General features: G+C 51.0%; 1 protein-coding gene across 2 annotated transcripts in view; it reads left to right on the top strand.

The window, feature by feature from the left end:
• Positions 1–25,303, top strand: part of LOC129649245 (protoheme IX farnesyltransferase, mitochondrial) — a 110,473-nt gene extending 85,170 nt beyond the window's left edge. The window contains exons 6-7 of one of the 2 annotated variants that reach the window (XM_055576471.1): positions 11,069–11,301; positions 23,441–25,303. In XM_055576471.1, the coding sequence (XP_055432446.1) occupies positions 11,069–11,301; positions 23,441–23,844 (637 nt within the window). In that variant the 3' untranslated portion in view covers positions 23,845–25,303. Of the gene's footprint in view, positions 1–11,068; positions 11,302–20,447; positions 20,642–23,440 lie in introns of those variants that run through there. The other variant, XM_055576473.1, reaches the window with a different exon arrangement.
• The last annotated feature ends 2,210 nt before the right edge of the window (positions 25,304–27,513 follow it).

The raw sequence follows: 27,513 nt of genomic DNA, 5'->3' as shown, positions 1-27,513 counted from the left end.
CTTTCACTTTTCACTTTCCTGCATTGGAGAAGGAAATGGCAACCCACTCCAGTGTCCTTGCCTGGAGAATCCCAGGGACGGGGGAGCCTGGTGGGCTGCCGTCTATGGGGTCGCACAGAGTCGGACACGACTGAAGCGACTTAGCAGCAGCAGCCGCAGCAGTGCCACCTGGGAAGCCCCTTCAAACCCTGCTTCCACTTAAATTGACTCATCATCGAACTAGGAACCTCAGCCTTGACCCCCAGGCCTGCTGGCCGAGTCCTCTGTGTCAGGCCCAAGGCCCTGTGAGAGAAGGTTTGCTGGCCGAGCCCCGGTCCAGTGCCCAGGGCCGAGGGCAAGGTGTGGAGGACAGTTAAGTATGGGTGGGGGGGCTCGCGGGGGGGCAGCACCCAGGCCACTCCTACATGGCTGCTTTATCCAGCAGCCTATGCCGCCCTTGGCCCTGATTCTACTTGGTCGCCTTCTAACTGGGGTCCACTCCCCCACCCAGAGCACCCTCTGCATGCCCCAGTCCTTCTCTGATTCAGAGTCGGAGCCTCAGGGAGACGTTCTGAGCAGTGATGTCAGGTCATGGACCTGAGCATCCTCTCATTGTCCTCCTGGACCCGGCCACTCTTCTGTGGGAGCATTTCCTGGTTCTAGTTGGGGTTTTCTGTCTTCTCTTCACTCTCCTGTTAGTTTTCAGACAGAACAGAGATATACATCTTTCTCTAACTTGAAGTCCTGCAGACTCATATTTCTAAGAGAGATATATATAGCTTGTGTATTTTTTTTCTAAGTAATAACCTTTTTTCATGGTCTCTTCTAACTAAAATTAATCTTAAGGATGTCAAGACCATCTCTGTGTTTTAGAATTGAATAAGTCCCTTGTTTAATTCAATTCATTAAGAATGGATTGATTGCCTAGAGTGGAACCAGCACTGTGAGTTTTATTGTTAAATCATGCTCAAAAGGCCTTGAATCTGGGTGGAAAAATTATGCCACGTGCATAAAGTGCTTAGCAGATGAGATGGGGCAGCCCATAGACATGGATCAAGGGAAATGGAATGAACTGGTACAAACAAGAAGTTCTCTGGGAGGTCAGAAAGGGAAGACTCCAATAAAGACCAGCTGGGCAGTGAAAGCTCCCTGAAGAAATCAGACATGGGCTGGGCCTTCTTGGTTATTTTCATTCCATCTCCTTTGAATTATCCATTTTCCAGCTCCCTTACGTTGACAGGGAAAGAATACATGTCAGCATTACTTTTCCCAACGTAATGGATCGAACGAGAGTGATCCAGAACTTGTAAGCTTTAGGTGTGGGCTGTGAGCGGAGAGATGGAGCGATAAGAGCAGAGAGGAAGGTTAGTCTTCGAGGGGATAAATTAAAACACTCGGAATTGGGGGCAGCCCATACCTGGTTGTGAAATGAGTGATGAAGATTGAGTTTTCGAAGTGAAATGAATGGATTGTTTAGTTGGCATTATTAACTTCAAGAACGAGGTTTAGCCAAAGTATTATAGGGATTTACAGGAGACATTTTTCACATTTACTGAAGGTTTTACCAGTAAGCACTTAAGCAAATGTAAACATTTAGCGGGCTGCAGGGGACCTGGGAATGTTATTCATCCCCCTGTCACGCTGGTCTAGTAGACACATACCGGCCCGGGTGAAGCTCTGCAGGGTCCGGGTGGTTATGATTAGTCTCTCGGTGTGTATATACTGCAAATGTAATAAGAGCATAAACATTTTATAAGTGTAGAAATTTCTTTTTCTTTAGTGTTCACCAGTCATTAAAAGTGGCAGAAAGAACAGATTTGGTCTCAACTTTAAGAACAGTGGTGCTAATGTCCAGAACTTTGTCCTTAAAATCATTCCATCTTGCCGAACCATAGTAGGAAGAACAGGCAGAGGAAAGTCTGTTTTCATATCATCACGCAGAATCATCACAGTGGGTGAATGAGAGGGACACGGGTGTCTCCTCAACATTAATCTCTCTCTCTTTCTCTCATTGTCATAAGAAGGAAGAATGCATTCATGACTTTTTGGAAGCATCGTGAGTTGTCAGTATTTGGTGACAGCAGTCCTGGGCATGGGAGATCCTTTGGGCCCCAGGCCCCTGTTTACAACCAGAAAATACCTACAATATTCTAAGAACCATGAGTATAAAGAGTTAACTATCACATCACAGTTACACAGCCAATCCTTTCAGTCACGTGAAAAATAAGTCATAGGAGCAAACACCTTTATTAATACCTGGATCATTTGGTCTAACCTCCTGTCACTTCACTTCCTCTCTTTTCAAATGTGCTGTGCTGAGTCGCTTCTGTTGTGTCTGACTCTTTGCAACCCCACGCACTGTAGCCGCCAGGCTCCTCCGTCCATGGGATTCTCCAGGCAAGAGTCCTGGAGTGGGTGCCGTTTCCTTTCACAGGAGACGATGTGAAAAGGTTTGTCATCATCAAAGGCTACTCGCGTTGATTGATGTTGGGGGAGCAGTCATCTTAAGATCACGTTCTCTGTCTTGCCTGATTTGTAAAGGTTTGTTTCAGTCAACATTTTGGGCCCCAGCCTTAGGTACAGGGCATATAAAGATGAATGGTACAATGTCCATCAACAGATGAATGGATAAAGGTGTGGTACGTATATACGATGGACTACTACTCAGCCATAAAAAGAAGTGAAATTGGGTCGTTTGTAGAGACATGGATAGACCTAGAGTCTGTCATACAGAATAAAGTAAGTCAGAAAGAGAAAAATAAATATCATATATTAACTGATATATTTATACAGAATCTAGGGAAGTGGTACTGATGAACCTATTTGCAGGGCAGGAATAAAGACACAGGCATAGTGAAGGGGCTGTGGATACAGTGGGGGAAGCAGAGGAGGGTACAAATTGAGATAATAGCATTGACATATACACACTACCATGTGTAAAATAGATAACTAGCCGGAAGCTACCGTATAGCACAGGGAGCTGAGCTCGGTGCTCTGTGATGACCTAGAGGGGTGGGATAGGAGGTGGGATGGGAAGGTGGCTCAAGAGGGAGGGGACATATGTATACATCCAGCTGATTCACACTGTTGTACAGCAGAAACTAACACAGCATTGTAAAGCAAGTTTATACTCCAGTTAAAAAAGAATGTGCAGTTTGCACCAAGGTTCTGGAATTCTTGAGGAGAAGATTCCTATTTCTGTCCATGAAAACCAAATTTCCAGTGTAGTGGTCTCAGTGTTTTCTCACACCCGTGAGGGCAGGGACCACCCACTGAATTCCTCTATCACCCCCAGGTCCCTGGAAGATCCGGGATCCCTGTCTTACCTGTTCACCTGCTTTTATGATCTTTCCTTCATAAATTCATTTCAGCAATATCCACTTACAGAGATATTAATTCCTTGGTTCTCAATAAAACCCATCACAGCTAATGTGGTAGATTTGTAAGAGCACCTCTTTTCAAAACAGTTATTTGTGGAGACTTCCCCAAAAAAACTCAGGTCAAAGATCAAATGTGGGATTTATTCAGGAAATTAAAGTTAAATTGGCTTGGTTTGATTACGCTTTTGAGTTTTTCGTTGTTGTTGTTTTTGAAGAAATGGAATTTTATAATTTAAAAATCATTTATTCTGGAAAAATGACCAAGCAGTATGAGATTAGTTTTTGTGTAAACCAATTACCTGCAGAGCTGCTTAGAATATAATGCGTTCTTGATTTCATATAACATTTCATAGACCTCTCTGACACATTACTTAAACAGAAAGGCCACGTTTCTCCAGTAACTCATTTAAAAGTCAGGCAATTTAAATTGTGTTTAAATGGAATAAGTAGATATCAAAGCTTGTATATTCTCATTTGTTCCTAATTTCTATAGAAAATTACACTTTGATAGAGCTAGTAAAGGTTGGTGTTTAGTAAACAAAGAAGTATTAGATTTTATGGGAAGAATAAATAATTCATAGAAACGTGTTAGCAAATTCCCCGCCACTCGGATCTATTAGTTTCTTTTCCAGGGTAGCCTTGGGCAGGAAACGCAGGAGTAGAAAGACCTCACACTGGTGCTCAGTAGAAAGGTCTCTCCATTTAAAATGTAATTCAGTTTTGAATGTGAGTTTAGAAATGAACAATCATTCCACCCTCAGCATGAGCCGTGAATCTATTTGCATGAATGAGTAAACGGATATGAAAGAATTTTTTTTTTTTTTAGTTCAAGAAAATTGCTGGACCTTTTACCACCTCTGTTCCCCATCCATCAAGTAATGCTGTTTTCCTTATTTGTACTTTGTTTTCCCCTGTTTTGTTGACAATTAGAAATGTTCGCAACATCATCATGCCCATTCACCTGCTTTTATGATCTCTCCTTCATAAACTCGTTCAGCAGTATCCACTCACAGACATATTAATTCCTCGTTTCTCAATGAAAGCCATCACAGCTACTGTGGTATAGATTTGTAAGAGCACATTTTTTAAAAATGTTTTGCATGTGATCAACCTAGTTTTTTCTGGCTCTGATTTATATTTTGGTGATTTGCTATAATCAAATTCTTGATTTAAAGTTTTAATTGAAGATAGAAATATTCTTCCATTATAATTATTATCTTTAGAAACATGTTTCACACTGTCTTACCTTTATAATTTATAATTAAGAATTGACATTCTGGAGGCCCTCTTTCTCTGGGGTCACCCCCAGCCCGGGGAAACCCAAGGAAGCTTCCTTATTAACCTTCCTTCCCATCTTAGGTCTAGAAATCAGGCCTCAGAGTAGCACTTGAAGTGGAGATGAACTGCTAAGGAAATTAAATGATGAATGGAGCAAAAAAGAGTGATAAAAATGTAAACAAAAATTTTAAATGAAGAATAACTGATAAAAGGAGAAATAACGGGGCAAAGGGTGTCCTTCTCCAGGTTCAGGGTACTTACCAGAACCCATAGGAACAGGGAGAGGAGGTGGGTCTTTTGATCAAGGACTGAGCAGTATGATTAGGAGAAAGGGTATGATAAATAATTGACCTAAAATAATAAGAAATCGGTGTTTGACAAAATTGCCCTTCAAGTCTTTGAGATTTAGCTCTGAGCATATTTTATGAGAGTAAGGCAGAAAACCATAGTTATATGTAACCAAGATGAGACATGATCATTCTTTTCTAATCTTTCTCTATATCAAAAACAGATGTCTTTATTAAAACAGCTAAACTTAAGCAACTTTTAGTATCACCATGATATTTAAAGATTTCATGGTATATCAGAATTTTAAAAAAATAACCCAGATACCCCACTTGATTTATTTTCTCTTTATTCTTGCTCCTCCTCTTCCTGTTTCCAGTCTCAAAAAGAGCCCTTTGCTTCTTTCACTGATGTATTTTCACTGTAAACAAAGATTCTAACCAAAACCCTCACTTTTCTTTTATTTAACTCTTTTATTCTGCCTTATTTCAAACAAGGCTTCCTTTAACTTGTGAGTGAGTGAGTGAGTGAAGTCGCTCAGTTGTGTCCAACTCTTTGCGACCCCATGGACTGTAGCCTACCAGGCTCCTCCCTCCATGGGATTCTCCAGGCAAGAATACTGGAGTGGGTTACCATTTCCTTCGCCAGGGGATCTTCCCGACCCAGGGATCGAACCCGGTTCTCAAAATGTAACAAAACTGTCCAGGAAAAAAAAAAGTCAAAAAAAAAGAAGCCTTGAGAGAGACAGCCCTGGTGTCAGTCTGCCCAAGGCCACTGGGCAGAAGGGGGCCTGCTCCTTGCCACCTTCCCTCTCTCCACGTGGGTTTGGGGGCATCTGGAGGGTAGATTACAGGCTGTTGTTTGTTGTTGTTTAGTCAATCAGTTGTGTCCGACTCTGCAACCCCATGGACTGTAGCCTGCCAGGCTCTCTGTCCATGGGATTCTCCAGGCAAGAACACTGGAGTGGGTTGCCATGCCCTCCTCCAGGGGATCTTCCTGACCCAGGAATCGAATCCGAGTCTCCTGCATTTTAGGCAGATTCTTTACCGTCTGAGCCATGGGAAGCCCTCTCTCAAGTAAGCGTGTGATAAAAATTGTATAGTGGGGTGATGGCAAGTCACTTTCCTCAAAAAAAGTACCTAACGTGGACTTCTGAGAGGGAAGTGAATGGTGTCCCCCCTGGCAGGCAGAGGGCTCCTTCTCAGAAGCAGGTCAGACCCTTTTCTTCCTCGATTTAAGAAGCAGAAAGGACTTCTGCCCAGAGGCCTCCCCATGGCCTCCGCGACCTATGCTCTCTGACCCCTCCCACCCCTGAAACACGCTTCCCCACCCTTTGCCTGCCCCACCCCCCATCTGTCCATCCAGGCTTAGCTTAAAAGGCCCTGAACTTCTGTGTCCACCCCAAACCCCTGCTACCCCAGAACTGGGTTCCTGCTCCCTGGCAGCTTGCTCCCCACTCAACTGTCCTGCCTATCTTACTATCTCCCACCCCAGGATAATCGCCCCCTGAAGACCATGTCTGTCTTGCTCAGTGTATTGCATCCCAAGTCTGTCCCTTTTTATGAAAATAATTTGTGCCTCCCAGTCATTTCCATCTCAGGGGATGCAGTAGGAAGTTAGGCTACATATGCAGCGGTGTGAACTAAAGGAACTGTGAGTCCATGGGAGGCTGCTCTGAGCCAAAGGCCACCAGCCTAAAGACCCCAGCAGACCCCGGAAATGGTTAGTAAGTGGCATTAGACCAGTGTCCCCCACATACTGGTTAGGGGGGAACCCCCAGGGTACATGAATGAGCCCAGAAGGAAACCTGAGTACAGGTCCTGGTTCTGAGTCTCAGTTTCTCATCTGTAAAATGGGGATAAGACTGTCTCAGCGAACTTGTTTGAGTTGTTCAGTTTTGTTTTGTTTTGAATTTCATGCCCAGTATTAATACAGATCCTGGGAATAGACTTTCTCATACAGCACTGGGAGGGAGGTAAAGAGTATAAACTCTCGAGTACAGGCTGGGGTACAAGTCAAAACCCCTAAAAATGTGCATGTCATCTGCCCCAGTAACTGGGAACCTAGTCTCAGAATTTATCGTAATCAGAGATGTAAACACTGACCTGTCTGTAACATATTCATCCCAACATTATTTCTAATTAAAACAATGGAAAAATGCTAAGTGGACATACTGATTGAATTTATCATGGCCTGCCCACCAAATAGGCCATGTAGCTATTAATGATAATTGCAGGAGGATTCTTTACCAGCTGAGCCACAGGGGAAGCCCAAGAATACTGGCGTGGTTAGCCTATCCCTTCTCCAGTGGATCTTCCTGACCCTACATTGCAGGTCCTCCTACATTGCAGGCGGATTCTTTACCACCTGAGCTATCAGGGAAGCCCCATTAATGATAATGATGTAGTTATTCTTAATGGCATAGGGAAATTATTAAGATATATTGAAAATAGAATAACAGAGCCACAGTTCATTGTGTTCTCAGTTAAAAGTAGACATATCAAGTAGACATAAAGTAGACATATTTTCCCATTGGAAAAAAAGCTAGAAAGATATAAACCAACATGTTTCTTTGAATAGCTAATTTAGAATATTTTGTGTGATTTTCTAAATTTAGTTCTAAATGTTCTGAAATGAATGTATGTTACTTTTGTAACATGGTTTTTTACCTCCCCCCCCCCCACCGCCTTTTCTCAAATGTAGGGTGAGAATACATACTTTTTATTTTATTTTAAAAAGTTTTAATTGGAGTATGAAAGTGAAGTCACTCAGTCGTGTCTGACTCTTTGCGACCCGTGGACTGTAGCCCACCAAGCTCCTCCATCCATGGGATTCTGCAGGCAAGAATACTGGAGTGGGTTACCATTTCCTTCTCCAGGGGATCTTCCCGACCCAGAGATCGAACCCAGGTCTCCCACATTGCAGGCAGATGCTTTAACCTCTGTGCCACCAGGGAAGCCCTTAAATACAAGAATACAGTCTCTCAGAAAACCTTCTATCAGATCAGATCCTATAGAGACACATAATTGGAGTATAGTTGGTTTATAATGTGTGAGTGTCAGGTATACAGCAAAGTGAATCAGTTATATATATACATATACTCACTCTTTTTTAAGGTTCTTTTCCCACATAGGCCATTACAGAGCACTGAGTAGAATTCCCTGTGCTATTCAGTAAGCTCTTATTAGTTATCTACCTTACATACAGTAGTGTGAATATGTCAGTCCCAATCTCCCAGTTTATCCCTCCCGCTCCATCCCCTGGTAACCATAATTTTGTTTTTTACCTCTGTACTCTACTTCTGTTTTGTAAATAAGTTTGTCTGTATCTTTTTTTTTTTTTTTTTTTTAGATTCCACGTATAAGTGGTATCGTATGGTATTTGTCTTTCTCTGTCTGACTTACCTCACTTAGTATAATAATCTCTAGGTCCATCTATGTTGCTGCACGTGGTATTCTTTTATTCTCCTTTATGGCTGGGTGATATTCCATTGTGTGTGTGTGTGTGTGTGTGTGTGTGTGTAAAGCATCTTCTTTATCCATCCCTCTGTTGATAAACATATATGCTTATGAAAAGTAAACCACAGGAAAATAAACTTCACAGAATTAGCCACTGGAGCACCTTTGCCCACAACATGAGCCGACCCCAGCTTCTTGAACCAGCAGGAAGTGGGTCCCTCAGGGATCCAGGTGCTGAGGATGGTCATGGCTTCCTGGGTAAATATCCTCGTTCTTGTTTACATGCCTTGTCAGCCTCCCCAGTTTTCATTTGTGCCCTTGAGCGCAGATTTAAACACCAAACTTGAACCTCATGATTCTCTGTGATTCTGACAAAGATCAGAAACTAAACTTCCGGGTTAAATCACCTATCTCAATCAATTAAATTCAAATGTGCTTTTGTGAAAGGTCTTTTCATAACACTAATACCGTTGAATTGATGGGCTTCCAGAGCCCTTGGAGAAGGAGTGAACAGTCTTTTTTTTTTTTCTTTTTTTACACAAGGTCCAATTCAGGAAAAATAAAAATGTTTATGAGCCACATCTTTCTCCCACCCAAAATAAAACTAGCTTTTTAGAGTGCCATAGGGAAAAAAAATATCTTTCTTATAAGCTATAAACTACTTGATTTAAAGAAGAGCAGATATAATGCTTGCCCTGCTTTTCAACCATTTTGGGTCTTCTTTCTAGAGCAGAGTGAGAAGTGACCCCAGGCAGCCCCCTCCCCTTGCCTCTGGAAGATTGTGTTTTCTGCCCGACAGGAACCCTAGGGAGTCCAGCTCCATGGTGTGCAGCAGGAGAGGGAGGGACCAGGAGGCGGAACCGTGGGCGTAGTCGTTCTGCGGGCAGGCTTGGCCTCGGAGAGGATGGCTGGAACCTTGGGGGAAGGGTAAACAAGGCCGTTGAGGTGAGGATGCAGGCGCTCAGTAGCCGTGGAGGCAGAAGGTTCAAAGCCCGACCAGGAAGGGGATTATGCAAGAGCAAAACTGGAGAGTCTACCTTGAAAAATGAGAGCAAACACGGGGGGGAAGAAGTCACGATGAGGGCGTCTGTGACTCTTACAGAAGAGCGACAGCTGTCTCCTGAGGGCTGGAGTCTACGAAGGCAGGAGACGAGCTGCCACCAGCACTCTGAGGGTCGGGAAGGGAGATGAGCCCTGAGGAACCCCAGCTATGGGTCTTCCGGTGGGAGGGATGGAGGGGGGACAGGGTGGCTTGGGCGGCCTCTAGGGGGCATCACAGATGCGAGATGCAAAGCAGGTTGGGGGAAGGGGATGGCAACTCACTCTCAGATTGAACACGCACCAAGTCTCGGGTGTGGTTAGAGGGTCTCCATCACCGTTGCCAGGACAACATACCCCTCGGATGGTCTCTCTTTCCATCAAGACTCCCATTTCATTGAATTCCACCTGCAGGCCCAAGCAGTCTTAGCCTGGGAGAGAGGGGTCAGTGCTGGTCCCCAGGTCAGCATGGGAGCCAGGATTCTGCGAGGGTCCTACCCCCTTCACATGCCAGCACCTCGACACCCCCTGGTCTCTGGCAGGTGGGCTCTGCTGCCCTCCTATCCACCCCCAGCTCGTCTTATTCCTTGAGGGGCAGGTGGGCAGTGTCCCAGACACAGGCCATGCCTGCAGGGGACAGACGGCCACCCTCACCCTTATGGCCTCGCCAAAACCAGAGACCCTCAGAGCTGTGCACTCGCGACTCCCAGGTCCCTGTGGGCGCATGCTGGAGACTGGGAGTGAACCGTGGCTTCTCCTCGGGGAAGCAGGCTCGAGCACCTGCTTAGATTGCTTCGGGAAGAATGAGGACAGGCAGGTACTAGTAGACCCAGTTCATCCAGGCTCCCACAAAGCCTTTCACAAGATGCCACACAAAGTCTACTTCAGAAACCGGGCTCTGTTGAGGGCCAGGCTTGCGGTCATCTTTACACTGTAGACGTTTATTTGACATACAGCCTTGTGCCACCTCTTTTGAAAGTCACGTGTTCATAAACCGCGCTCCGGCCCAGGAACTGCCGTCACTGCGGACAGTCTCCTCGTTGTGTGGAGCTGGTGCCATGCTGAGCCTGTAATTTATTATATGTAGGTGTACTCAGACACGCTAGTCTTACCCATTATTGCTAACCGGGCGATGTTTTTAAATAAAGGATAAATAAATGGGGAGAACTCTGCCAGAAGTAAGATGCTGGTTGTGCCCATATCTTAAATACTGGGTTCCGAGGGGTTCATCCGTCACAGCCACTTGCTTCCCACCAGCTGTGCAGCCAAACTGTGCAGAACTGGCACAAATCGGGCGGCCCTCCCCTCAGCCTGGGTTTGGGGGGTCGTCATCGCTCCTGCCCAGATGAGCATGGGGAGGTTGGGACAACCCGTGGCCAGGGAGGGGTAGGGTAGGGCCTCCCTTCAAACCTAGGGTTCAGAGACCTCCGCCCTCCTCACTCTGTGAACCCTGGTTGGCAAATACAGGAGGAGCAGCTGCGCTCTGGCAGGCAAGTCCCTCCTCGTGTTAAATGACATCCAGAGGAGGTCCTGGGCCCAGGAGGAGGCCAGGCCAGCGCTGCCTCCAGCTCACTCCCTGCCCCAGGCCCAATTGCCCCTGCTCAGCTCTGACCCCACACACTGACCCGTGCTCCCTGCTCTCTCTTCCAGCCCGCTGCTCGCCGTGTCCTTCGCCACATGCTGTGCGGTTCCCGGAGTCGCCCTGCTGACCTGGGGTGTTAACCCACTCACGGGTGCCCTGGGCCTCTTCAACATTTTCCTGTACACCTGCTGCTACACCCCGCTCAAGAGGGTCAGCATCGCCAACACGTGGGTGGGGGCGGTCGTGGGGGCCATCCCCCCCGTCATGGGCTGGACCGCGGCCACAGGCAGCCTGGATGCTGGTGAGTGTTTCAGCTTCTTTCTCCACAGGCCCGAGGCGTGGGTGCCCCCCGTGGCAGCTCCCACGGGTGGCCACCGCGAGTCAGAGCCCGCTTCCTTCCCTGGGCTGCGGTGCTTGGTGGTAGACGTCTTATTCTGTGCTAGTGCTTTGCCAGAGGCTTCCCCGGTGGCTCAGTGGTAAAGAATCTACCTGCCAATGCAGGAAACATGTGTTTGATCCCTGAATCTGGAGGAGGAAATGGCAGCCCACTCCAGTATTTTTGCCTGGAGGATCCCATGGACAGAGGAGTCTGGTGGGCTACAGTCCATGGGGTCGCAGAGTCAGACAGGACCTAGCAGCTAAACAACAGCAGCAGTCCTTTGGCAAGAGCACGAATGCGGCCATGGGAAGCAGTGAGTGCAGAGCTGCAGGGCGACCGTGCGGCCTGGCCTCTGGGTGAGCAGACGCTCTCTGCGTGGGGAATGGCTGGGAGGAAACAGGACAACACGTAGAATGAGAAGAAAGTGCCTGAAAGTCAGGAGCCAAGTGAGGCCTGTCTGCGGAGGGTCGGCCCACATCCTGAGGAGGTGTCGGGGCTGGGCCCCCGCCCGCCTGGCTCAGCAGACGCAGCCTCGTCAGCAGGTTCCTCCCTCCCCCAGAACCAGGTCATTTCCCCCTCTTCAGAGAGGACAGACTATTTTCATTAGTTTCTAATTTATTTTTATATGATTTGCTTAAATTGTTCATGCTGTCTACAATAAAACCATTGAAACACTCCTCCAGGTTTTTGGCTGGGATGTCACGGCTAAATTTGTGGGGTGAAAATAGGTCCTTCTTACCATCTGTAAGGGAAGTTTCACAGTCTAATTAGTCAAGTAATTAGTGTTCCTGACCGACACTTAGGAAGGAAGTGGTGAGGTTTCTTGCAGTCTGTGTAAGTACATATTTTTCAAATGAGCGATCAGAAGGCCGGTGACCATAAACCGTTGCCCCAGAAGCCACATCCCTCAGACTTTCATAAAAGCCCTTACACTCCATCCTGGCGAGCTCACAAAGGCGAGGACACCTTGACTGGATGGTCTCTTAGAGAGGCTTTATATCCTGTAATGGCGGAGTCTCACAAATCTGCAAATATAATATCCTAACGCGTCCTTGCCGTCTGTTCTGTGACGAACCTGAAACCAGAGTCTTTTGCGAGTGGGAGGCAGTGCTGGCCCTGGGGGAGGGGGCCTGGGTTTGGAACCCTGGCGCCCCCTTCCCCGCTTAGCTTTTGCCCTTCAGAACAGAACCTCACCTCCTCAGCCACCTCTTCGCCTCCCACATGGGGCTGTCACGGCCCGTCTCTCCCGGAGCTGTTGTGAAGACTCAGTGAGTTGTTGTTAAGTCTTCCTCATTCATAGAGATGGTGTGTTAGTGCAGATGAAGGAAGGTCGTGAGATTTCATTCGTCTGCAGACTCTGAGCAATTCTTAGTTGTGACTTGGCTGTGGCTTTGCAGACAAGGAGATGTCTACTGGCTTAGCAGGGAAGAGTGCAGGGGTCCATTGTTCAGTCTCGAAGTCATGTCCAACTCTTTGCAACCCCACACCATCTCATCCTGTTGCCCTCTTCTTCTTCTGCCCTCAGTCTTTCCCAGCATCAGGGTCTCTCCCAATGAGTCATCTCTTCACATCAAGTGGCCAAAGTATTGGAAGCTTCGGCTTCAGCATCAATCCTTCCAGTGGATGTTCAGGGTTGATTTCCTTTAGGATTGACTGGTTTGATCTCCTTGCTGTCTCAAGAGTTTTCTCCAGCACCACAGTTTGAAAGCATCAGTTCTTTATCGCTCAGCCTTCTTTATGGTCCAACTCTCACATCTGTACATGACTACTGGAAAAACCAAGTCACTAACAGGGTCCGATAGTGACCTCTGTCTTGGGTGAGGGAAGAGGGAGGGGAGGGCACAGATCTGGCATCCCTGGACTGGATGACCTGTGAGTTTCTCCCCCGGTTTTCAATTGTAAACTTTTAAGTGCACATCTGGGTACCTCCTGCTCAGATTCCTGCTGCACAGCTCTGCCTGGAGCCCCAACCTTGACCCAACTAGCCTCTCCTGCCTCTCCCCTCCAAGCCTTTCCAGTGATGCCCAGACATTCTAAAGCAAGCAGGTGGCTCCCCGGCTCTGCCTCCCCAACGTGCTCCGTTCCCACCCGGGTCCTGCTGCCCCAACACGTGGACGCCTGCACCAGGCCACCCAACCATCTGTTGGACACAGCCCCAAGTCCTATTCAGTTTCCTCAAACCTGGCACAAGGAGCAAGGCACCCCAAACTGCCTTTTCTGTCTAGGGAATCCCAGCCAGGGCCAGGGTCAGGGCCAAGTGTGACAGCCCCCGGGGCAGGTACCTCTGGAGGGATGCGAGGGCAGTCAGTCTGCGGCCGTGGAGAACTCGGCCAGCTCTTCATGCAGGGTGCAAGGACCAAGGTTCCCGCTGAAGGCTGGAGGCCCCATCATCCTCCCAGCAGTTCCCCGCGAGGAGCTTGGGCCTCAGGACACGTTGGCTCGAGCCACATCCCCGGAGGCCAGAGAGCAAGCGCTCCTCAGGTCCTCCCACTTAGGACGCATGTCCAGGCAGAGCCCTTGTTCAGCCACAGTCTGGATCTGGCTAAACGACTAGCAGTCATATTTAAAGTAAATTTTTTTCCCCTTGAATTTGAGTTATAGTGTTTCTGCAATCCAAATCTCATCATTTGTGTACGAACTCATTTACACAGAGCAGCTCAGGCCAGGCTGTGCTTTGTTTAGACCACAGCCGAGAATGCACATTCAATGCTAAGCAACAAGGCTGTGACTGCCTGGACTGACCCTGGTGTAGCGCAGAGCAGCCTGACAGGCTGAGTAACCACACATGCAAGGTCCTTCTGTGGCCTCTGAAACTGACTTCTGTTACATCCCTTCGCTACAGATCTCTAAGATGCACTGAGGGGCACACAGGAACGGCATGGTTTACTGCCCCCAGAACTCTAATCCAGCACAGATCAAATCATACACCTGAAGCCTCATCGGGTTTTCCCAGGTGACTCAGTGGTAAGGAATCCACCTGCCAATGAAAGAGACATGAGTTTGATCCCCGGGTCAGGACAATCCCCTGGAGAAGGAAATGGCAACCGACTCCCGTATTCTTGCCCGGGAAAGCCAATGGACAGGGGAGCCTGGAGGGCTACAGTCCATGGGGTCGCAAAGAGTCAGACAACTTGGTGACTGAAACAACAAAAAGCCTCGTCAGGTTTATACAAAAAGAGTGATACTACTTAATGTGATGCTGCAGATTGCTTCAAAAGTTTCAAAACATTGATTTGATAGGCAGAGCCAACTCAAGCTAAGCCATAAGTCTTTGAATGAATTGGATAAATGAAATAACGAATCAGTGAATAAGTACCTTCCGTTTTCGAGATGGAAAAATTAACATATTCCGAAGTCAGTCACCGGATATCAATCGACACGTATTTCTTGAGCATCAGCTGTGAGTACAGGAGAAAATGACACACAAAAAGATAAGGCAGAATCTGAGAGAATACAGTCGAAAGATTTGTATTGCTGGGACTTCAGGGACTAAGTTGGCTAGCATTTTATATAGTTTGCTCACCTTCTAGAACTGCATTTTCTAACATGGAAGGCACCAGCCAGAGTCCAAAACGATGGTTCTCAAACTTCAGTATACATCATTGTCCCTGGATGGAGGGCTTGTTAAAACTCAGGTTCCTGGGCCCTGCCCCCAGAGCTTTGATTCAGTAGATCTGGGATGGGGCCTGGGAACCTGCATTTCTGACAAGTTCCCACGTGATACACATGCCCCTGATCCAGGGACCACATTTGAGAACCGCCAGTCTGAACAGACAGAACCAGAGAGCGTTCTCACTGCAGAATGCTCTGGAAACACAGAGGGATTTGGACCGAGGGCGTGGCAGATGGTCCTGTCACTGATGCGGTATCGGGGCCATTTCTGTTATCCACCGAGGTGGTCATATCGCTTCTGGGTTCTTATCTTAGGGGTCGTGTTTGTTTGAAGGACCCCTTCTGAGAGGGAAAAAAAAAAAGCAGCCAGAAATCTTTGCTTTCTTCTGTGGTATCTCCAACCCTTCTTGTCTTTAAACCTCCAAAGACTGATCACCATGAGCAGCCATGAGGACAGAGGTGTTTGGAAATCTCTGCTGAACTTGCTGCTGGGGGGCACAGTGCGGGGGGTGGCGTTTGCGGAGAGGGGCAAGGTGGTGATAGAGGCCGGGTTGCTGGTCTCACCCCCCTGCTGAACCATCCCCACAACCGACTCCATGCAGGGCCCTGAGAGATGCAGTCACCAAACCCAGTCCAGTTCCCACGGACTCCTCCTGTCGCAGCATCTTCAGGGAGAGGCAGGCAGGCGATCACTGAGCAGAGAGCTTTAGCGGGGCCTCTGGGCTCTCTTAAATTGGCCCCGAGTCTGTCCATGAAGACTTTGGAGCCAAGTGACTTCTGAACTAAATCACGGCCCATTTACTTGAAGAGGGGAAGTGCTTTCCGAGAAGAAGAGAGTGTGTGCATGGGGCCCGGGAGGCATGAGTGCCTACATGAGAACGTCATCCATGCCCTCCCCACTCCAGCTCACTTTCCCCAGCTGGTCAGCTAGGACTTCACACTCCAGCCCCAGCACTCTATAGATACTGCCCCTGACCAGGCAGACCTATGCTATAGCCCTTTCCTGGGGCTTGGTGGACAGTGATCGCAAGTGAGGGGCCACAGCTCGGGCCATGTGCAATGGGGATCCCCAAGCCTCACCTTGAAGGTCCTTCCTCAAAGGAACTGGCCACCCCGTTGGGAGGAAAGATACAAGATTAAATAGCTGCAGAAAACAGTGCTTCGCAGACGACTGACGGAGTAAAGACGTCCCATGTTTAGAATCACCCTTCCCCCTTCTTAGCATCTAATCCTTTCCCCTGGTGGCTCAGATGGTAAAGTGTCTGCCTGCAATGCGGGAGACCTGGGTTCCATCCCTGGGTCGGGAAGATCCCCTGGAGGAGGAAATAGCAACCCACTCCAGTACTCTTGCCTGGAAAATTCCATGGACTAAGGAGCCTGGTAGGCTACAGTCCATGGGGTCACAAAGAGTCGGACACAACTGAGCAACTTCACTTCACTTCTTAGCATCTGGATCTTTCTGTGGTTTTGTGGTGGCCACGGGGCCATCAAGACCTCAGGGCCCCGAGCACTGAAGGGTCTGCTGTCCGGCCTCCAGCGAAGATGTAAGAGAAGCGTGAGGACAGCCCTGGGCTCTAGTTTCTTTTTCCCACGATGGCATCGTCGCTGTCTGCTTTGTTTTCATCACACGTGAGACAGAACTTCTCCCAGTGGTGGTCTCGATGCCCCAGTGGTGAGGGTACAAAGCCCGTGCTGACCCGCCCCTTGGGAATCCAGCCCAGGGTGGGAGGGGTGATTGTGAAGCAGGACTGGGGGGCCAGGTGGAAGGTGAAGACAAACAGATTAATGGGTGGAAATTGTCAAAGCTAAACAAACGCTAGGTGTTCTTGGTGTCTGCTGTTTTGCAGCTGCACAAAGAACGGTAAAGAGGTGGCTCTTCTCTCCCAGGGGAGTTTTGGTTTCAGAGGGGCCAGGCCCAGCCAGGGCTCAGCCCGAAAATACTCTTTTGTGCCAATCAAGGTGACCATGACAAGGGGTTTTCCTGTGTCCATTCTCCTCTGAGACCCTTCCTCCCACCTGCCCAATGACTTTGCTGCCTTTTTTTTTTTTTTTTTTTGGCTTCACTGCTGTTTGGCTTCACTGCTGTTAGCAGAAAATATTAAAAGTGCTTACCACCTAAAACTCAGGAAGACTGAGTAAGAGGGCCAGCCCCTAGCACAGCCAGCTCGCTGTCTGAGGCATGGAAGTGCTTGGTTTGACTCTGCAGGCAGTGGCCAGCGAGGAGAGTGGTGACCTGAGGGCCTTAGGGAGGGTCGGGGGGGTGGGGACTGTGGGTGAGGGCCCGACAGCAGACACTCTGGCTCTGGAGCCACACGCATTAGCCTCTCGACAGTGTTTACCTCCAGAGACTGTCTAGTTTATCTCAGAGGCTTCAGGCTAAAGTCCTGCCCTCCCCTCCCCCCTCCTCCTCCTCCTCCTCCACGCCAAAGCCACCTCTCTTCCCATTGCCCCCCCGCCCCCCATTTCTTAAAAAGGCTCAGATTCTGTTTTGTCATTTCCCTAAGTCTGAGTGAGTCCCAGGTCTTGGGAGTTTATGGGATGGGTCTGGTGACTGGCTCGTAGAGGTCTGTGAGTCGCCTTTGGTCTGTAATTCCTAAGGCTAGGTATGGAAGAATCTCACACGAAAGCAGCTCACTCGTTTTCTAGTCTGATTTCCACTAGAAATCAGTCGCCTTTGGTCTGTAATTCCGATGTCGTTGTGTGGTTGACATTAATTATGTCAGCAAACTTTCAGATACAAGTGAGGACTCGGGAACAAGCTCTTATCAGGCAGTGACACTTGACAGACGGATGGTTCTAGTAACAAAAAGAGAATGAGGATTTTTAGCCCCTGCTGGTAAACTACAAAATGTTAGATACTGTCTCACCTTATTTACCTCCTTTATTCCAGGATGAGAAGGTAGGACAGAATTCATTCACTCATTCATTCTGCAAATATTTATTGAGGGCTTACAAGTACCAGCTGCTGTTTAACCCAAGCACTTTTGAAGATTCTCTTTAAAATGCTGCCTCGCTTTGAAATCAGATTAGAAAACGAGTGAGCTGCTTTTGTGTGAGATTCTTCCATACCTAGCCTTAGACCACGAGATTGATTAAGATAAATGACATTTCTAAAGACAGGGTGAACGGGGAACATTACGGGAATATTAGCAAACCAAACAATACTTAGAGCTCTATTCTCTTCAAAGCCGAAAAAACAAACTCCTAAGCAGGGAGGGATGAGACACACACCGCGAGCCGGAGCTCAGCAGTGTAACTGGCGACCGTTGGGTACACAGCGTCCGGCCTTGTCACCCCTGGGTCACGTAGCTGGTCAGGATCACAGGAGCTGGGCCTTGGCGGACGCCACCCGGCCCAGAGTAGAGTCAGTTCTGTTCAGCAAACAGATTCGTGTTTGTGTGATAAAGGGCCAGACCTTCAAGTGTGAGTTGAGGCGTGGGGAGCAGGTGAGGAAACCCCCAGGGATCGGGAGGAAGGGGAGGGAAGCCCCGACTTCCTGGGAGTCAGGGCTCTGTGCTGCCTCTGCTTTCGACTTTGCTTCAAACAAAACTGCGAGGGGCTGCTTGCCGAAGGCGGTGGATGGCGGGCGGGGACCGCCAGGGGAGCGGGGAAAGGGTGAGCGTCTCCCCCTCCTTGCCTCGCCTCTCCATCCCTCTCTGTCCCTTCCGGAGAACCTTCAAGGGCAGGCAGCCACTGCCGACCCCGTTTCCTATTTTCAGGGGACTTTTCACCTCCCCTGTGTCGCCATGCCCCTTCTGCGGCATCCTGGAGGCTCGTCATACGGGAGAGGCTGATCGGTCTCATGAGCGCCTTCATGTTCACCCTCGGAAACAAGGCTGTGAAATCGCTGGCCGTGAAGCTTCAGGCTTGGCCAAGCCAAGCCCTACCCCCCAGCGAGCCCCCAGTTTACATGAGCCATCACCCCGAAGCTCCCAAGGGGTGGGGGCCGCGTGGAGAAGGAGCCCGTTGTTGGTGGGGGAGGGCCCCTGAGCCCAGCACAGGCTTCGCTGGGGCCGCATCTCTTCCTCTTCAAGGCCCTGCGTGGACAGCGGCTGGCCGCGAGTGGTTGGGGTCGGAGTGGGAAGGGCTGAATGTGAGCCCGCAGGGCAGCAGAAAGAGCAAGTGAGCTGCAACCACTGCAGTCCGTTTGAAGGGATTAGTTTCTGGAAGAGTTCCGACAGAGCTGGAGCTCTAGCTTGGAGCATCTCATCTCCACTGTGTTGGGAACTCACTCGGCTGGGATCACCTTGACTCGGTTTGCCACAAAACACAGAAGTGCTTCACGCTATGGGCCCCGGCACAGGGTGAGGCTTTCTGCACGTTAGGGCGGTGTGGAGGTGGCTGAGAGAGGCTTTGAGAGTATTTTCCAGGAGTAGCTGGGAAGACTCTGGCTGGCCTTGCTCACCTAGGTGCCCCCCTAATCAGGGAGGGGCCGGGAGATATGGGTTCTCCTCACGTCCGCACACACAGCACAGTTGGCGAGCTCTCGTGTTCTCTGTGTGTGAGGAGGGAAGGAAGGAAGGCCCCCGACCCCCGGACCTTCTCCGGAATTGCCTGCAAACAGGATCGTGGAGTCGTCCATCCTCACCCATCCTCTGGAGCGTCGTCAGCACGGTTGCGGCAACCATCACAGACTGCCGTATTCTGTGTATTCATTGACCCACAGATATTTGCTTAAAAGAAAGGAAGCAGACATGCCTTCTGGATATGATTAAACCCAGTAGATAAGAAGATTCTGCGGCTAGGCAGGAAAATGAGGAAATACGTTGAAAAGAAGAACATGCATCGCTTGTGTGAACGGACTGAAACTCAAAGAGACCATCTTCAGATCTCAGGTCACATGTCACCTCTTCCAGGAAGCCCTCCCTAATCTCCCCAGGGCCGACTGAGGTCTTGCTCCTGTGAGCTCCCCTCAAGCCCTGCACGGAAGGTGGCATCCCCCGGCCTGTGCCTCCTGTGTTGTCTCTGTCCCTGGGGAGACGCTAGCAGAAAGAGGGCCTCAAGGGCAGACCAAGCCTGCCCTACAGTGGGTGTGCAGTCCATATCTGTTGTCGCAGAACACAGGCCCAGTACAAGCTGACTGCTCTGTGGGGGCGAGGGTGAGCAGAGGCCTTCGAGTCAGGAAACTGAGGGCTCTGTGTTTCCCCCACAAGGAAGGTGGGTTCCCCCAAGCCCCCGGACTAATTCCAGGCTTCCTGTGCTCACTCGCCTTATCTCAATGGAGACGGTCATTTGTTTCACATCTTTCATAGGAGCTGAGGCCACTGCAGCCGGTGGAGGAGAACTGGGCGGGGGTGGGGACGTGTGATTACAGTCCATTAAGGCTCAGCTGTGATTTCTAAAGCTCTTTTCATTTGTGACAGGAGCCAAACCCCTACCCCAATTTCCTCCTCCCGGAGGAAGCAGCATGCTACTCTTAGGAAAATGATTTTTTTTTTAAATTATGTTATTTTAAGGAGGAGCATACCTGAAAATGTGTATTGAGCAAAACAGAACAGTCCGGCTGGCACACGAAAAAAGAGGGCTTTCGAGAAAGACAAGCGAGACTCCACGTGGGAGCCTGATGTTTCCACCGTTTCCAGGCTGGTTTCCCAGCTGCGCTGGCTCTTTCTCGGCCATTTCAAGAGCAGCATAGCTCCTGAGCCCTGGCTTACCTGTCCCCTCCCCCACCTCTAATGATCGCGATGCCGGTCCCCAGGGGACACAACTTGGTCCTGTTGGTCCCCCTTGGGCTGGCGCTGTGCTCAGAGCCTCTCAGTGGCTGGTGCCCCAAGAACCAGTCACACTGCCTCCTCCGTGCTGGTCCCTCCGACATCCGGGGATGGCTCTACTTTGTCATCAGACCACGAGGGAGAAGCGGGCCTTCTGTCGCCCTATTTTCCACTTCACTTGTACCTGGGTGGTCCACCCTTGCCTTCTGTCTCAGCTAATTCCCTGAGGGTGCTCACTGTCAAGAAGAATATCGTCTGTGTGTTTGTAGGAAAACAAACTTTTTTTTTAAGGTACCAGCACTCTTAATAAACGGACTTTGTCTGTCCAAGCCTTCCTCTCCCCCATAATGTGGCCAACATTCTGATGACCATCAGGCATGCGTGTGTGCCAAGTCTCTTTAGTCATGTCTGACTCTTTGCTACCCCATGGACGGTAGCCCACCAGGCTCCTCTGTCCATGAGATTCTCCAGGCAAGAATACTGGAGTGGGTTGCCCTGCCCTCCTCCAGGGGACCTTCCCAACTCGGCGGTTGACCCACATCTCTTACGTGCCCTGCATTGGCAGGCGGGTTCTTTACCACTAGTGCCACCTGGGAAGCCCGACCACCAGGCAGAGTCCCCTGCTACCAGTGCCAGTCGCTGTTTGGCAACAATTTTGTAGGAGACGGTGCCAGGGGTGCAGAAGAGCCTCAGGCAAGTTGATTATCTTCCTCATCTGTGAGGTGAGGGCAGCCCTGCCCGTAGGAAGGTGCCGGAAGCATGAGAGCCCAGACGTGTCTCCTCTCCACGGGGCCTGTGAACGAGCCGCCAGGTTTTCACGGGGCAGATGTCTGATGGGCAAACTTAAGACAGCCTCTAAGAGAACCTCCACGTCTCCACCAAGAACTGTGCACGTCCACCGCCTGGAGGAAAGGCATCAGCGTCTGCCCCCGTCACCCCTCCTTGGTGACCCCTGCACTGGGGGCTCCGCCCTCACCAGCCTGTCTACACACACACACACAGCCCTGCACTGGAGGAGATGCCCCCCCCATCTGGGAGGCAGGTGCCCCGTGACCCAGCCCCACCCTCACCAGCCTGTTACACACACACAGCCTGACTGCAGCCTTCACGTCGCCGCAGACACACTGAGCCAGCCCGCGCAGGACAGGAGTTGGCCGTGGCTCTCCGTCAGCCTTGGGAAGGCCTTCCCCGAGCGGTCGCTCCCAGGTCACGCGTCCTGCCGCCCCGCTGGAGTCTCTGAGTCGCAGCTGCTAGTGTCACTGCCTTGCGCGCTCCCCGCCCTCTGGACTCCTTGCTGCCCGCTGCCTCTCTGGCATCCAGGGGCATCCCCAGTGGGTGGCAGGCACCATCCTTTCTTTGCCAGCAGATTCAACAAATAGAAGCTCCTTCTTTTACTGTTCAGATTGGAGAGTGTTCGCATGGACTAAGATGTATATGTGCTAGTTACAGATAGGGTCAGAATGGATGGGGGCACTTGACAGCCTGCCCAGGCCATGCTGGCCTCTTAGTAGGCACTCGGGGAACACGTCCTGTGTGCGGAGAGGAGGAATGAACCTGAACCGTCTTCCCAGGAATGGCTGCGGCCCCCTGGGGAGACACAGCCCCGGTGCAGCCCGGGAACCAGGGTGAAAATCAGACATGCTCCTGCCGAGTTCCTCCTTCACCTCTTGTTAGAGAACTTAGCATCATCTGATTTGTTTGCTTCATGAGGATTATGTGTTATTTTAGTCGCTCATGTCCAACTCTTTGTGACTCTGCACTGTAGTCCACCAGGCACTTCTGTCCATGGAATTTCCCAGTCAAGAATCTGGAGTGGGTTGCCATTTCCTTCTCCAGGAGATCTTCCCAACCCAGGGATTGAACCCAGGTCTCCCACATTGCAGGCAGATTCTTAGCCACCGGGGAACCCTCATGAGGATTATAAAATCTGCCTAAAGTCCTGCAGTCACATTAAGTCAGGTGACAGAGTGTCTGTTAGTAGGAGGTGCTCAGTAACTGGTAGCCTTCACCCCAGGGTGTTTTAGGGAAAACCCAGCTCCAGAGAAGAGATGCTCAGGTGTTCACCTGTCCTAAAAAACTGCAGATGACAGGCAGCTGTCTGCCCTGCCTTGGGCACAGCACCCCTGTGCCACTCCGGGTTCTCCACTCCCGCTGTGGAGTACCCCGCCCTCCTGGTGGTGCAGGGCGTGTACCTGTGCGCCCTGTCTGTGGCGCCCACCCCCGCATCTCCCGGGCTGCCCACAGCACTCAGGTTCTGTTGGTGGTGCCCAGTAGGGAGCTGCCGGGAGGGTCCTTCCACCTCTCACCCAAGCCCCTCACTCGCAAGCCAGCTGGGGGAAGCAGAGAGAAAAGCGCAGCCCAGCGTTCTCACCGGGACAGTGCTGCCCTTGAACGTGTCTTCCCTTGTCATGGTGTGGGCACTTGGGGCGGGGGGGAGGGGAGCGGGCAGGAGCCGCAGGTGCTCAGCCCCGTGGGAGCCCAGGTGCCCGGCCTCCCTCCCCCGCCGTGAGGACGTGGGATGTGGGAGAGGATTCAGCGCCCCAGCCCGTCTCCTCTTCCATCTCCATCTTGGCCTCTGAACAGAGGACGCGGGGGAGGCTGGGAGTGTGGTTGGGGGTGGGGGGGGGCGGGTGCAGCGCTCAGGCCTGGCCGCCGCCATCGGGGGGCAGGCGGAGGGGATGCCTGTGTAAACCTCTGACGACAGCCTGTCTTGCTTCCCCGCCTCCCCCTCCATGCAGGGGCCTGTCTTCTGGGAGGAATCCTCTACTCCTGGCAGTTCCCTCACTTCAACGCGCTGAGCTGGGGCCTCCGCGAGGACTACTCCCGGGGCGGCTACTGCATGATGTCCGTCACCCACCCGGCCCTGTGCCGGCGCGTCGCCCTGCGCCACTGCCTGGCATTGCTCGCCATGTGCGCCGCCGCACCCGCCCTGGACGTCACCACCTGGACCTTCCCGGTCATCGCCCTGCCCATCAACCTGTACATCTCCTACCTCGGCTTCCGGTTCTACCGGGACGCGGACCGGAAGAGCTCCCGGAAGCTGTTCTTCTGCAGCCTCTGGCACCTGCCTCTGCTCCTGCTGCTGATGCTTACCTGCAAGCCGCGGGCGGGGGAGGAGGGCACGGGGGCGCTGCAGAGCTGACGGCCACCCGCTCTGGGAAAAGCAGAGAACGTCCAGGGAGACGTGCAGGGTTTCCGGTTGTTTTTTTTTTTTTTTTTTTTTTTTTCACTCTGCTGTTAGGCAAGAAACATTTTGGTTATTCCAAAGCACCAGGAGCAAACTCGCTGCGTTTGAAACGAGGCTGTAAAATAATTTGGTGCTCAGTGACCACTGGACAACTTTTTTCATGGTGATATCCAATATGTTCCCCAAATGAGAATCGGGGTGGCTCTGTGGATTGACACAAGGAGAGGGTGGGTTTTTTGTTTGCTTGTTTTCCTTTGAGGGTTGTTACAGAGGCCTTCCTCCGACCCCACCACTTGGTTTGTCTTCTCCCTCAGGTCGAAGTGCAGGTTCACCTTGCTTCTCGGCCCTCCCCACCTGCCGGCCAGGGAGGCCAGACAAGGTGCTCACTCGCACGCTGGCATCTGTGGTTCTGTGGCCTGTGGTCCCTCATAGGCTGCGTCAGAGTAAATGCAGCTGCCGGCCGCAGCCCCCCTTCTATGAATGAGCCGGGCCCAGCTCCTTCTGCCCTATGTTCTCAGCCTCATACCCCCTCAAATGCTAATAGAACACCAAGTACTGGCTGCTGCCCACCTTCTCAGGGAGGATTCAAACGGTTACCTGGGAATCTCAGACCGGCCCTTGTCCCCATCCTGTTAGGTAGCAGCATTTCAGAAACCCCAGGGAACCGAGGGCATCTTTGAAGTCCACTGTACCACACAGGTGGTGTCAGAGCGGTTCTTTCTAGAAGGGGCGTGTTAGACTTAAAGCCAGAAGCCCCTCGGGCTCTGACCCCCCTCTCCCTCTTCAACCACTGCTGCAGTCGTCAGCTGGGCTCAGGGTCCAGTGAGAGGGAAGTCAGAAGGGGCTGAGCCGGGCCAGCCAGCCCTCACAGCTCACATCCTTGTTCCTTTGGTGAAAAACACATTTCCACCCTGCTATCTTCAGGACTCAGAAATTGGCCTCCACACAGCCAGCGGCTTGGAGAGCCAGAAGCAAGAGCCAGACTCCTGGTGGAGATGCTTCTGGTCCCCGCCTCCAAGGGGGTGGTGGTGCATGGGTCTCCGCAGGCAGGGGTGGCCTCTGACACCAGCGGTTCCCCCAGCCCCCCAAGTCCGCCTCATCATCCAGTTACCGGATGTCCCATTTGCCTGAAGGCCTTGAAGCTTAACAGGATGTTTTAGTTACTTTGTCTCCGGGGCACTGCTGCCCTGGGAAGAATTTATTTGGGAGTTTCAGCCACATTCAACATGTCCCTTCTCTGAAAATGCCCAAAGCGATTGCAGGTAGCATCTGATTTTCTACTGCACTTACTTGGCCGTGTTCAGGTTGCGCTGCGGGAACTGACAAAGTCGCGTCTGGCGGGCGGTCCCCAGCCCAAAGATCTGTAAGGCGCGTGGGTTCTCTATGCTGCAATAAACCTGCACTGCGAGCCGCAGTGTCTGTGGCGTCATTCCACTCGTCTGCGGCTCCTGGCAGAACGGGTGACACTTGCCAGGCTGTCACGAGCGGCCATGGGACTGGCAGGCGCGGGGGTGGAAACGAGTAGGCGGCGCGCCTGAAGGAATCCCCCCGCCCCCCACCCTCTGCTCAGAGTCACCCAGTCTCCCTTCCATTGCCCTGGAAGTGGGCCTGGGGGCCTCCCCACCTCCTGACCTGTTGTTCTCCTGCTCGGAATATACAATGCCCGCTGCACGGTCTGCACAACGAACAGCGCCCCTGCTCCTCTGCGCTCAGACCCCAGGACCAGAGAGAACCTTCTGCGCGAACCCCTCACTGCCCCGCCCTCGTCGCTCTCACACCTCCTGGGGGCCACCCTCCGAGGACCACCTTCCCAAACCCTGTCCCCTGGCCCTCATGGGAATGTGGAATTCACGCTCCCAAGAGCCCAGACCGCTGCTCGCTCATCCAGGCCTCTGGACATCTGGGGCTTCACCTGTAGAGCCGGGGGCTCTGGCCCTGACCGTTGACCGCCAGCACTTGCCAGGCGGATGAAGCCCCGGCGCCCAAGCATCCTCCCGGCAGGTCACTAGGTAAGCCTGCAGTCCATGCTGGGGTGGCACGAGCGCATACAGAGGGCCTCCTAAGACTGAAGGCTAAAGACAGGAAGGTCTGAGTTTGCTCACCCCAGCGTTTCCCTGCCCATGTCAGGAGCCCAGCCTGGGATGCACGGTCTGGACATGAGTGCCACTCAGCCATAAGGCCATCAGGCCCCCGGGCTGCAAGAGTAGAGGGGCCACGCAGGCAGGAGCAGGAGCCTGAGCTTCAACACGGGATTGCACTTGAACTTGGGTTATTTCATAATACAGCAAACTAATTTCAAGGAAAAGGGTCGTTCCAGTTCCCTATTTAGCTTTTTAAAAAGCACGACTCAACACAATATTCCTTCTGACTGGGAAAATTGTACCAGCTTCCTTTTAGTAAAAACACTGCATCCATTATGGATGAAACCTAATTTCACCCAGGGTCCCTCTCCCTGGGCCCACAGTGAGGGGGACGCTGTTGCCCGTTCCCACAGTTGGTTTGTCTTCAAACAGAAAAATGGGGTACGTCTTGCCCAATACAAGTATCTTCACTGCACTTTAAATACGTTTTGAGTGCCCCAGGCCCTGATGCTGAAGGAGAAATACAAGGCTGTTGGAGACTGCTTTGCTCTGAGGATGTATGGAGTTGAATTTCCCTCTGACAGTTTATTTTTCTGTCAATCCATCCTCATCTGCTGTTTGTTTTGCTAAGAAAGTAGCTTGGGACTCAGGGCTTCCCAGGTAGCACAGTGGTAAGAAATCTGCCTGTAATGCAGGAGACATAAGAGATACAGGTTCCATCTCTGGGTTGGGAAAATCTCCTGGAGGTAGGAAATGTCAGCCCACTCAACATTCTTGCCTGGGAAATCCCATGGACAGAGGAGCTGGCGGGCTGCAGTCCATGGGGTCGCACAGAGTCAGGCATAACTGAGCACGCACGCACACACAGCCCTCGGGTACCCCATGCAGTGCCAGGACCTGAGCAGAGCTTGTTCTGCTTGCTGACTCCAGTGTGATGGGAGACTCACACCTCTGAATTTAGTTAGAGCTGGAAACTCCGTCCTCTGACACCCACCCACCCCTCTGGACACACTCTAAATAGTAGGACCTTGTAACTGACCTCAGGAGGAACTTAGGGGAGAAAAGGTGTGGGGACATGCCCACTTGACCTTTCTAACGACATGCTCAGAGCCCAAGAGAACGCACTTGACTTAAGAAGTAGGTCAGAGTGCTGCTGCCTTAGCGTTTTCTCTGCCATGATCGGCCAGCTGGCGATCCCCCACAATGCACTTCATCTGTCAAGGGCACACTTTCTCCATCCGTCTTGTAGGATCAATGGTGACAACCAACAGGCAGCTAAATACAAAGCAAGTGGAAGACAAACAGGGTGCAGCAATTGCCTTCAGCTTTGCCACTCATGCTTTAGGTCTTCTCCCATCAGCTGTCAAACATTTTAAATAAGTTTATAAACAGCCAAGAGGAAAAGTTAAGTGGGAGCAGTATACTTTTGCTTCTTTTTTTTGGCCTCGCTCCTTGCAGGATCTTAGTTACCCAACCAGGGATCCAACGCACACCCGTTTGCAGTGGAAGTGCAGTCCTAACCATTGGACCATGAGGAAAGGCC

This window comes from Bubalus kerabau, chromosome 4, assembly GCF_029407905.1.
Source record: "Bubalus kerabau isolate K-KA32 ecotype Philippines breed swamp buffalo chromosome 4, PCC_UOA_SB_1v2, whole genome shotgun sequence".
NCBI classification, from domain to species: Eukaryota; Metazoa; Chordata; class Mammalia; order Artiodactyla; family Bovidae; genus Bubalus; species Bubalus kerabau.
This window is presented reverse-complemented; position numbering and strand designations above follow the sequence as displayed.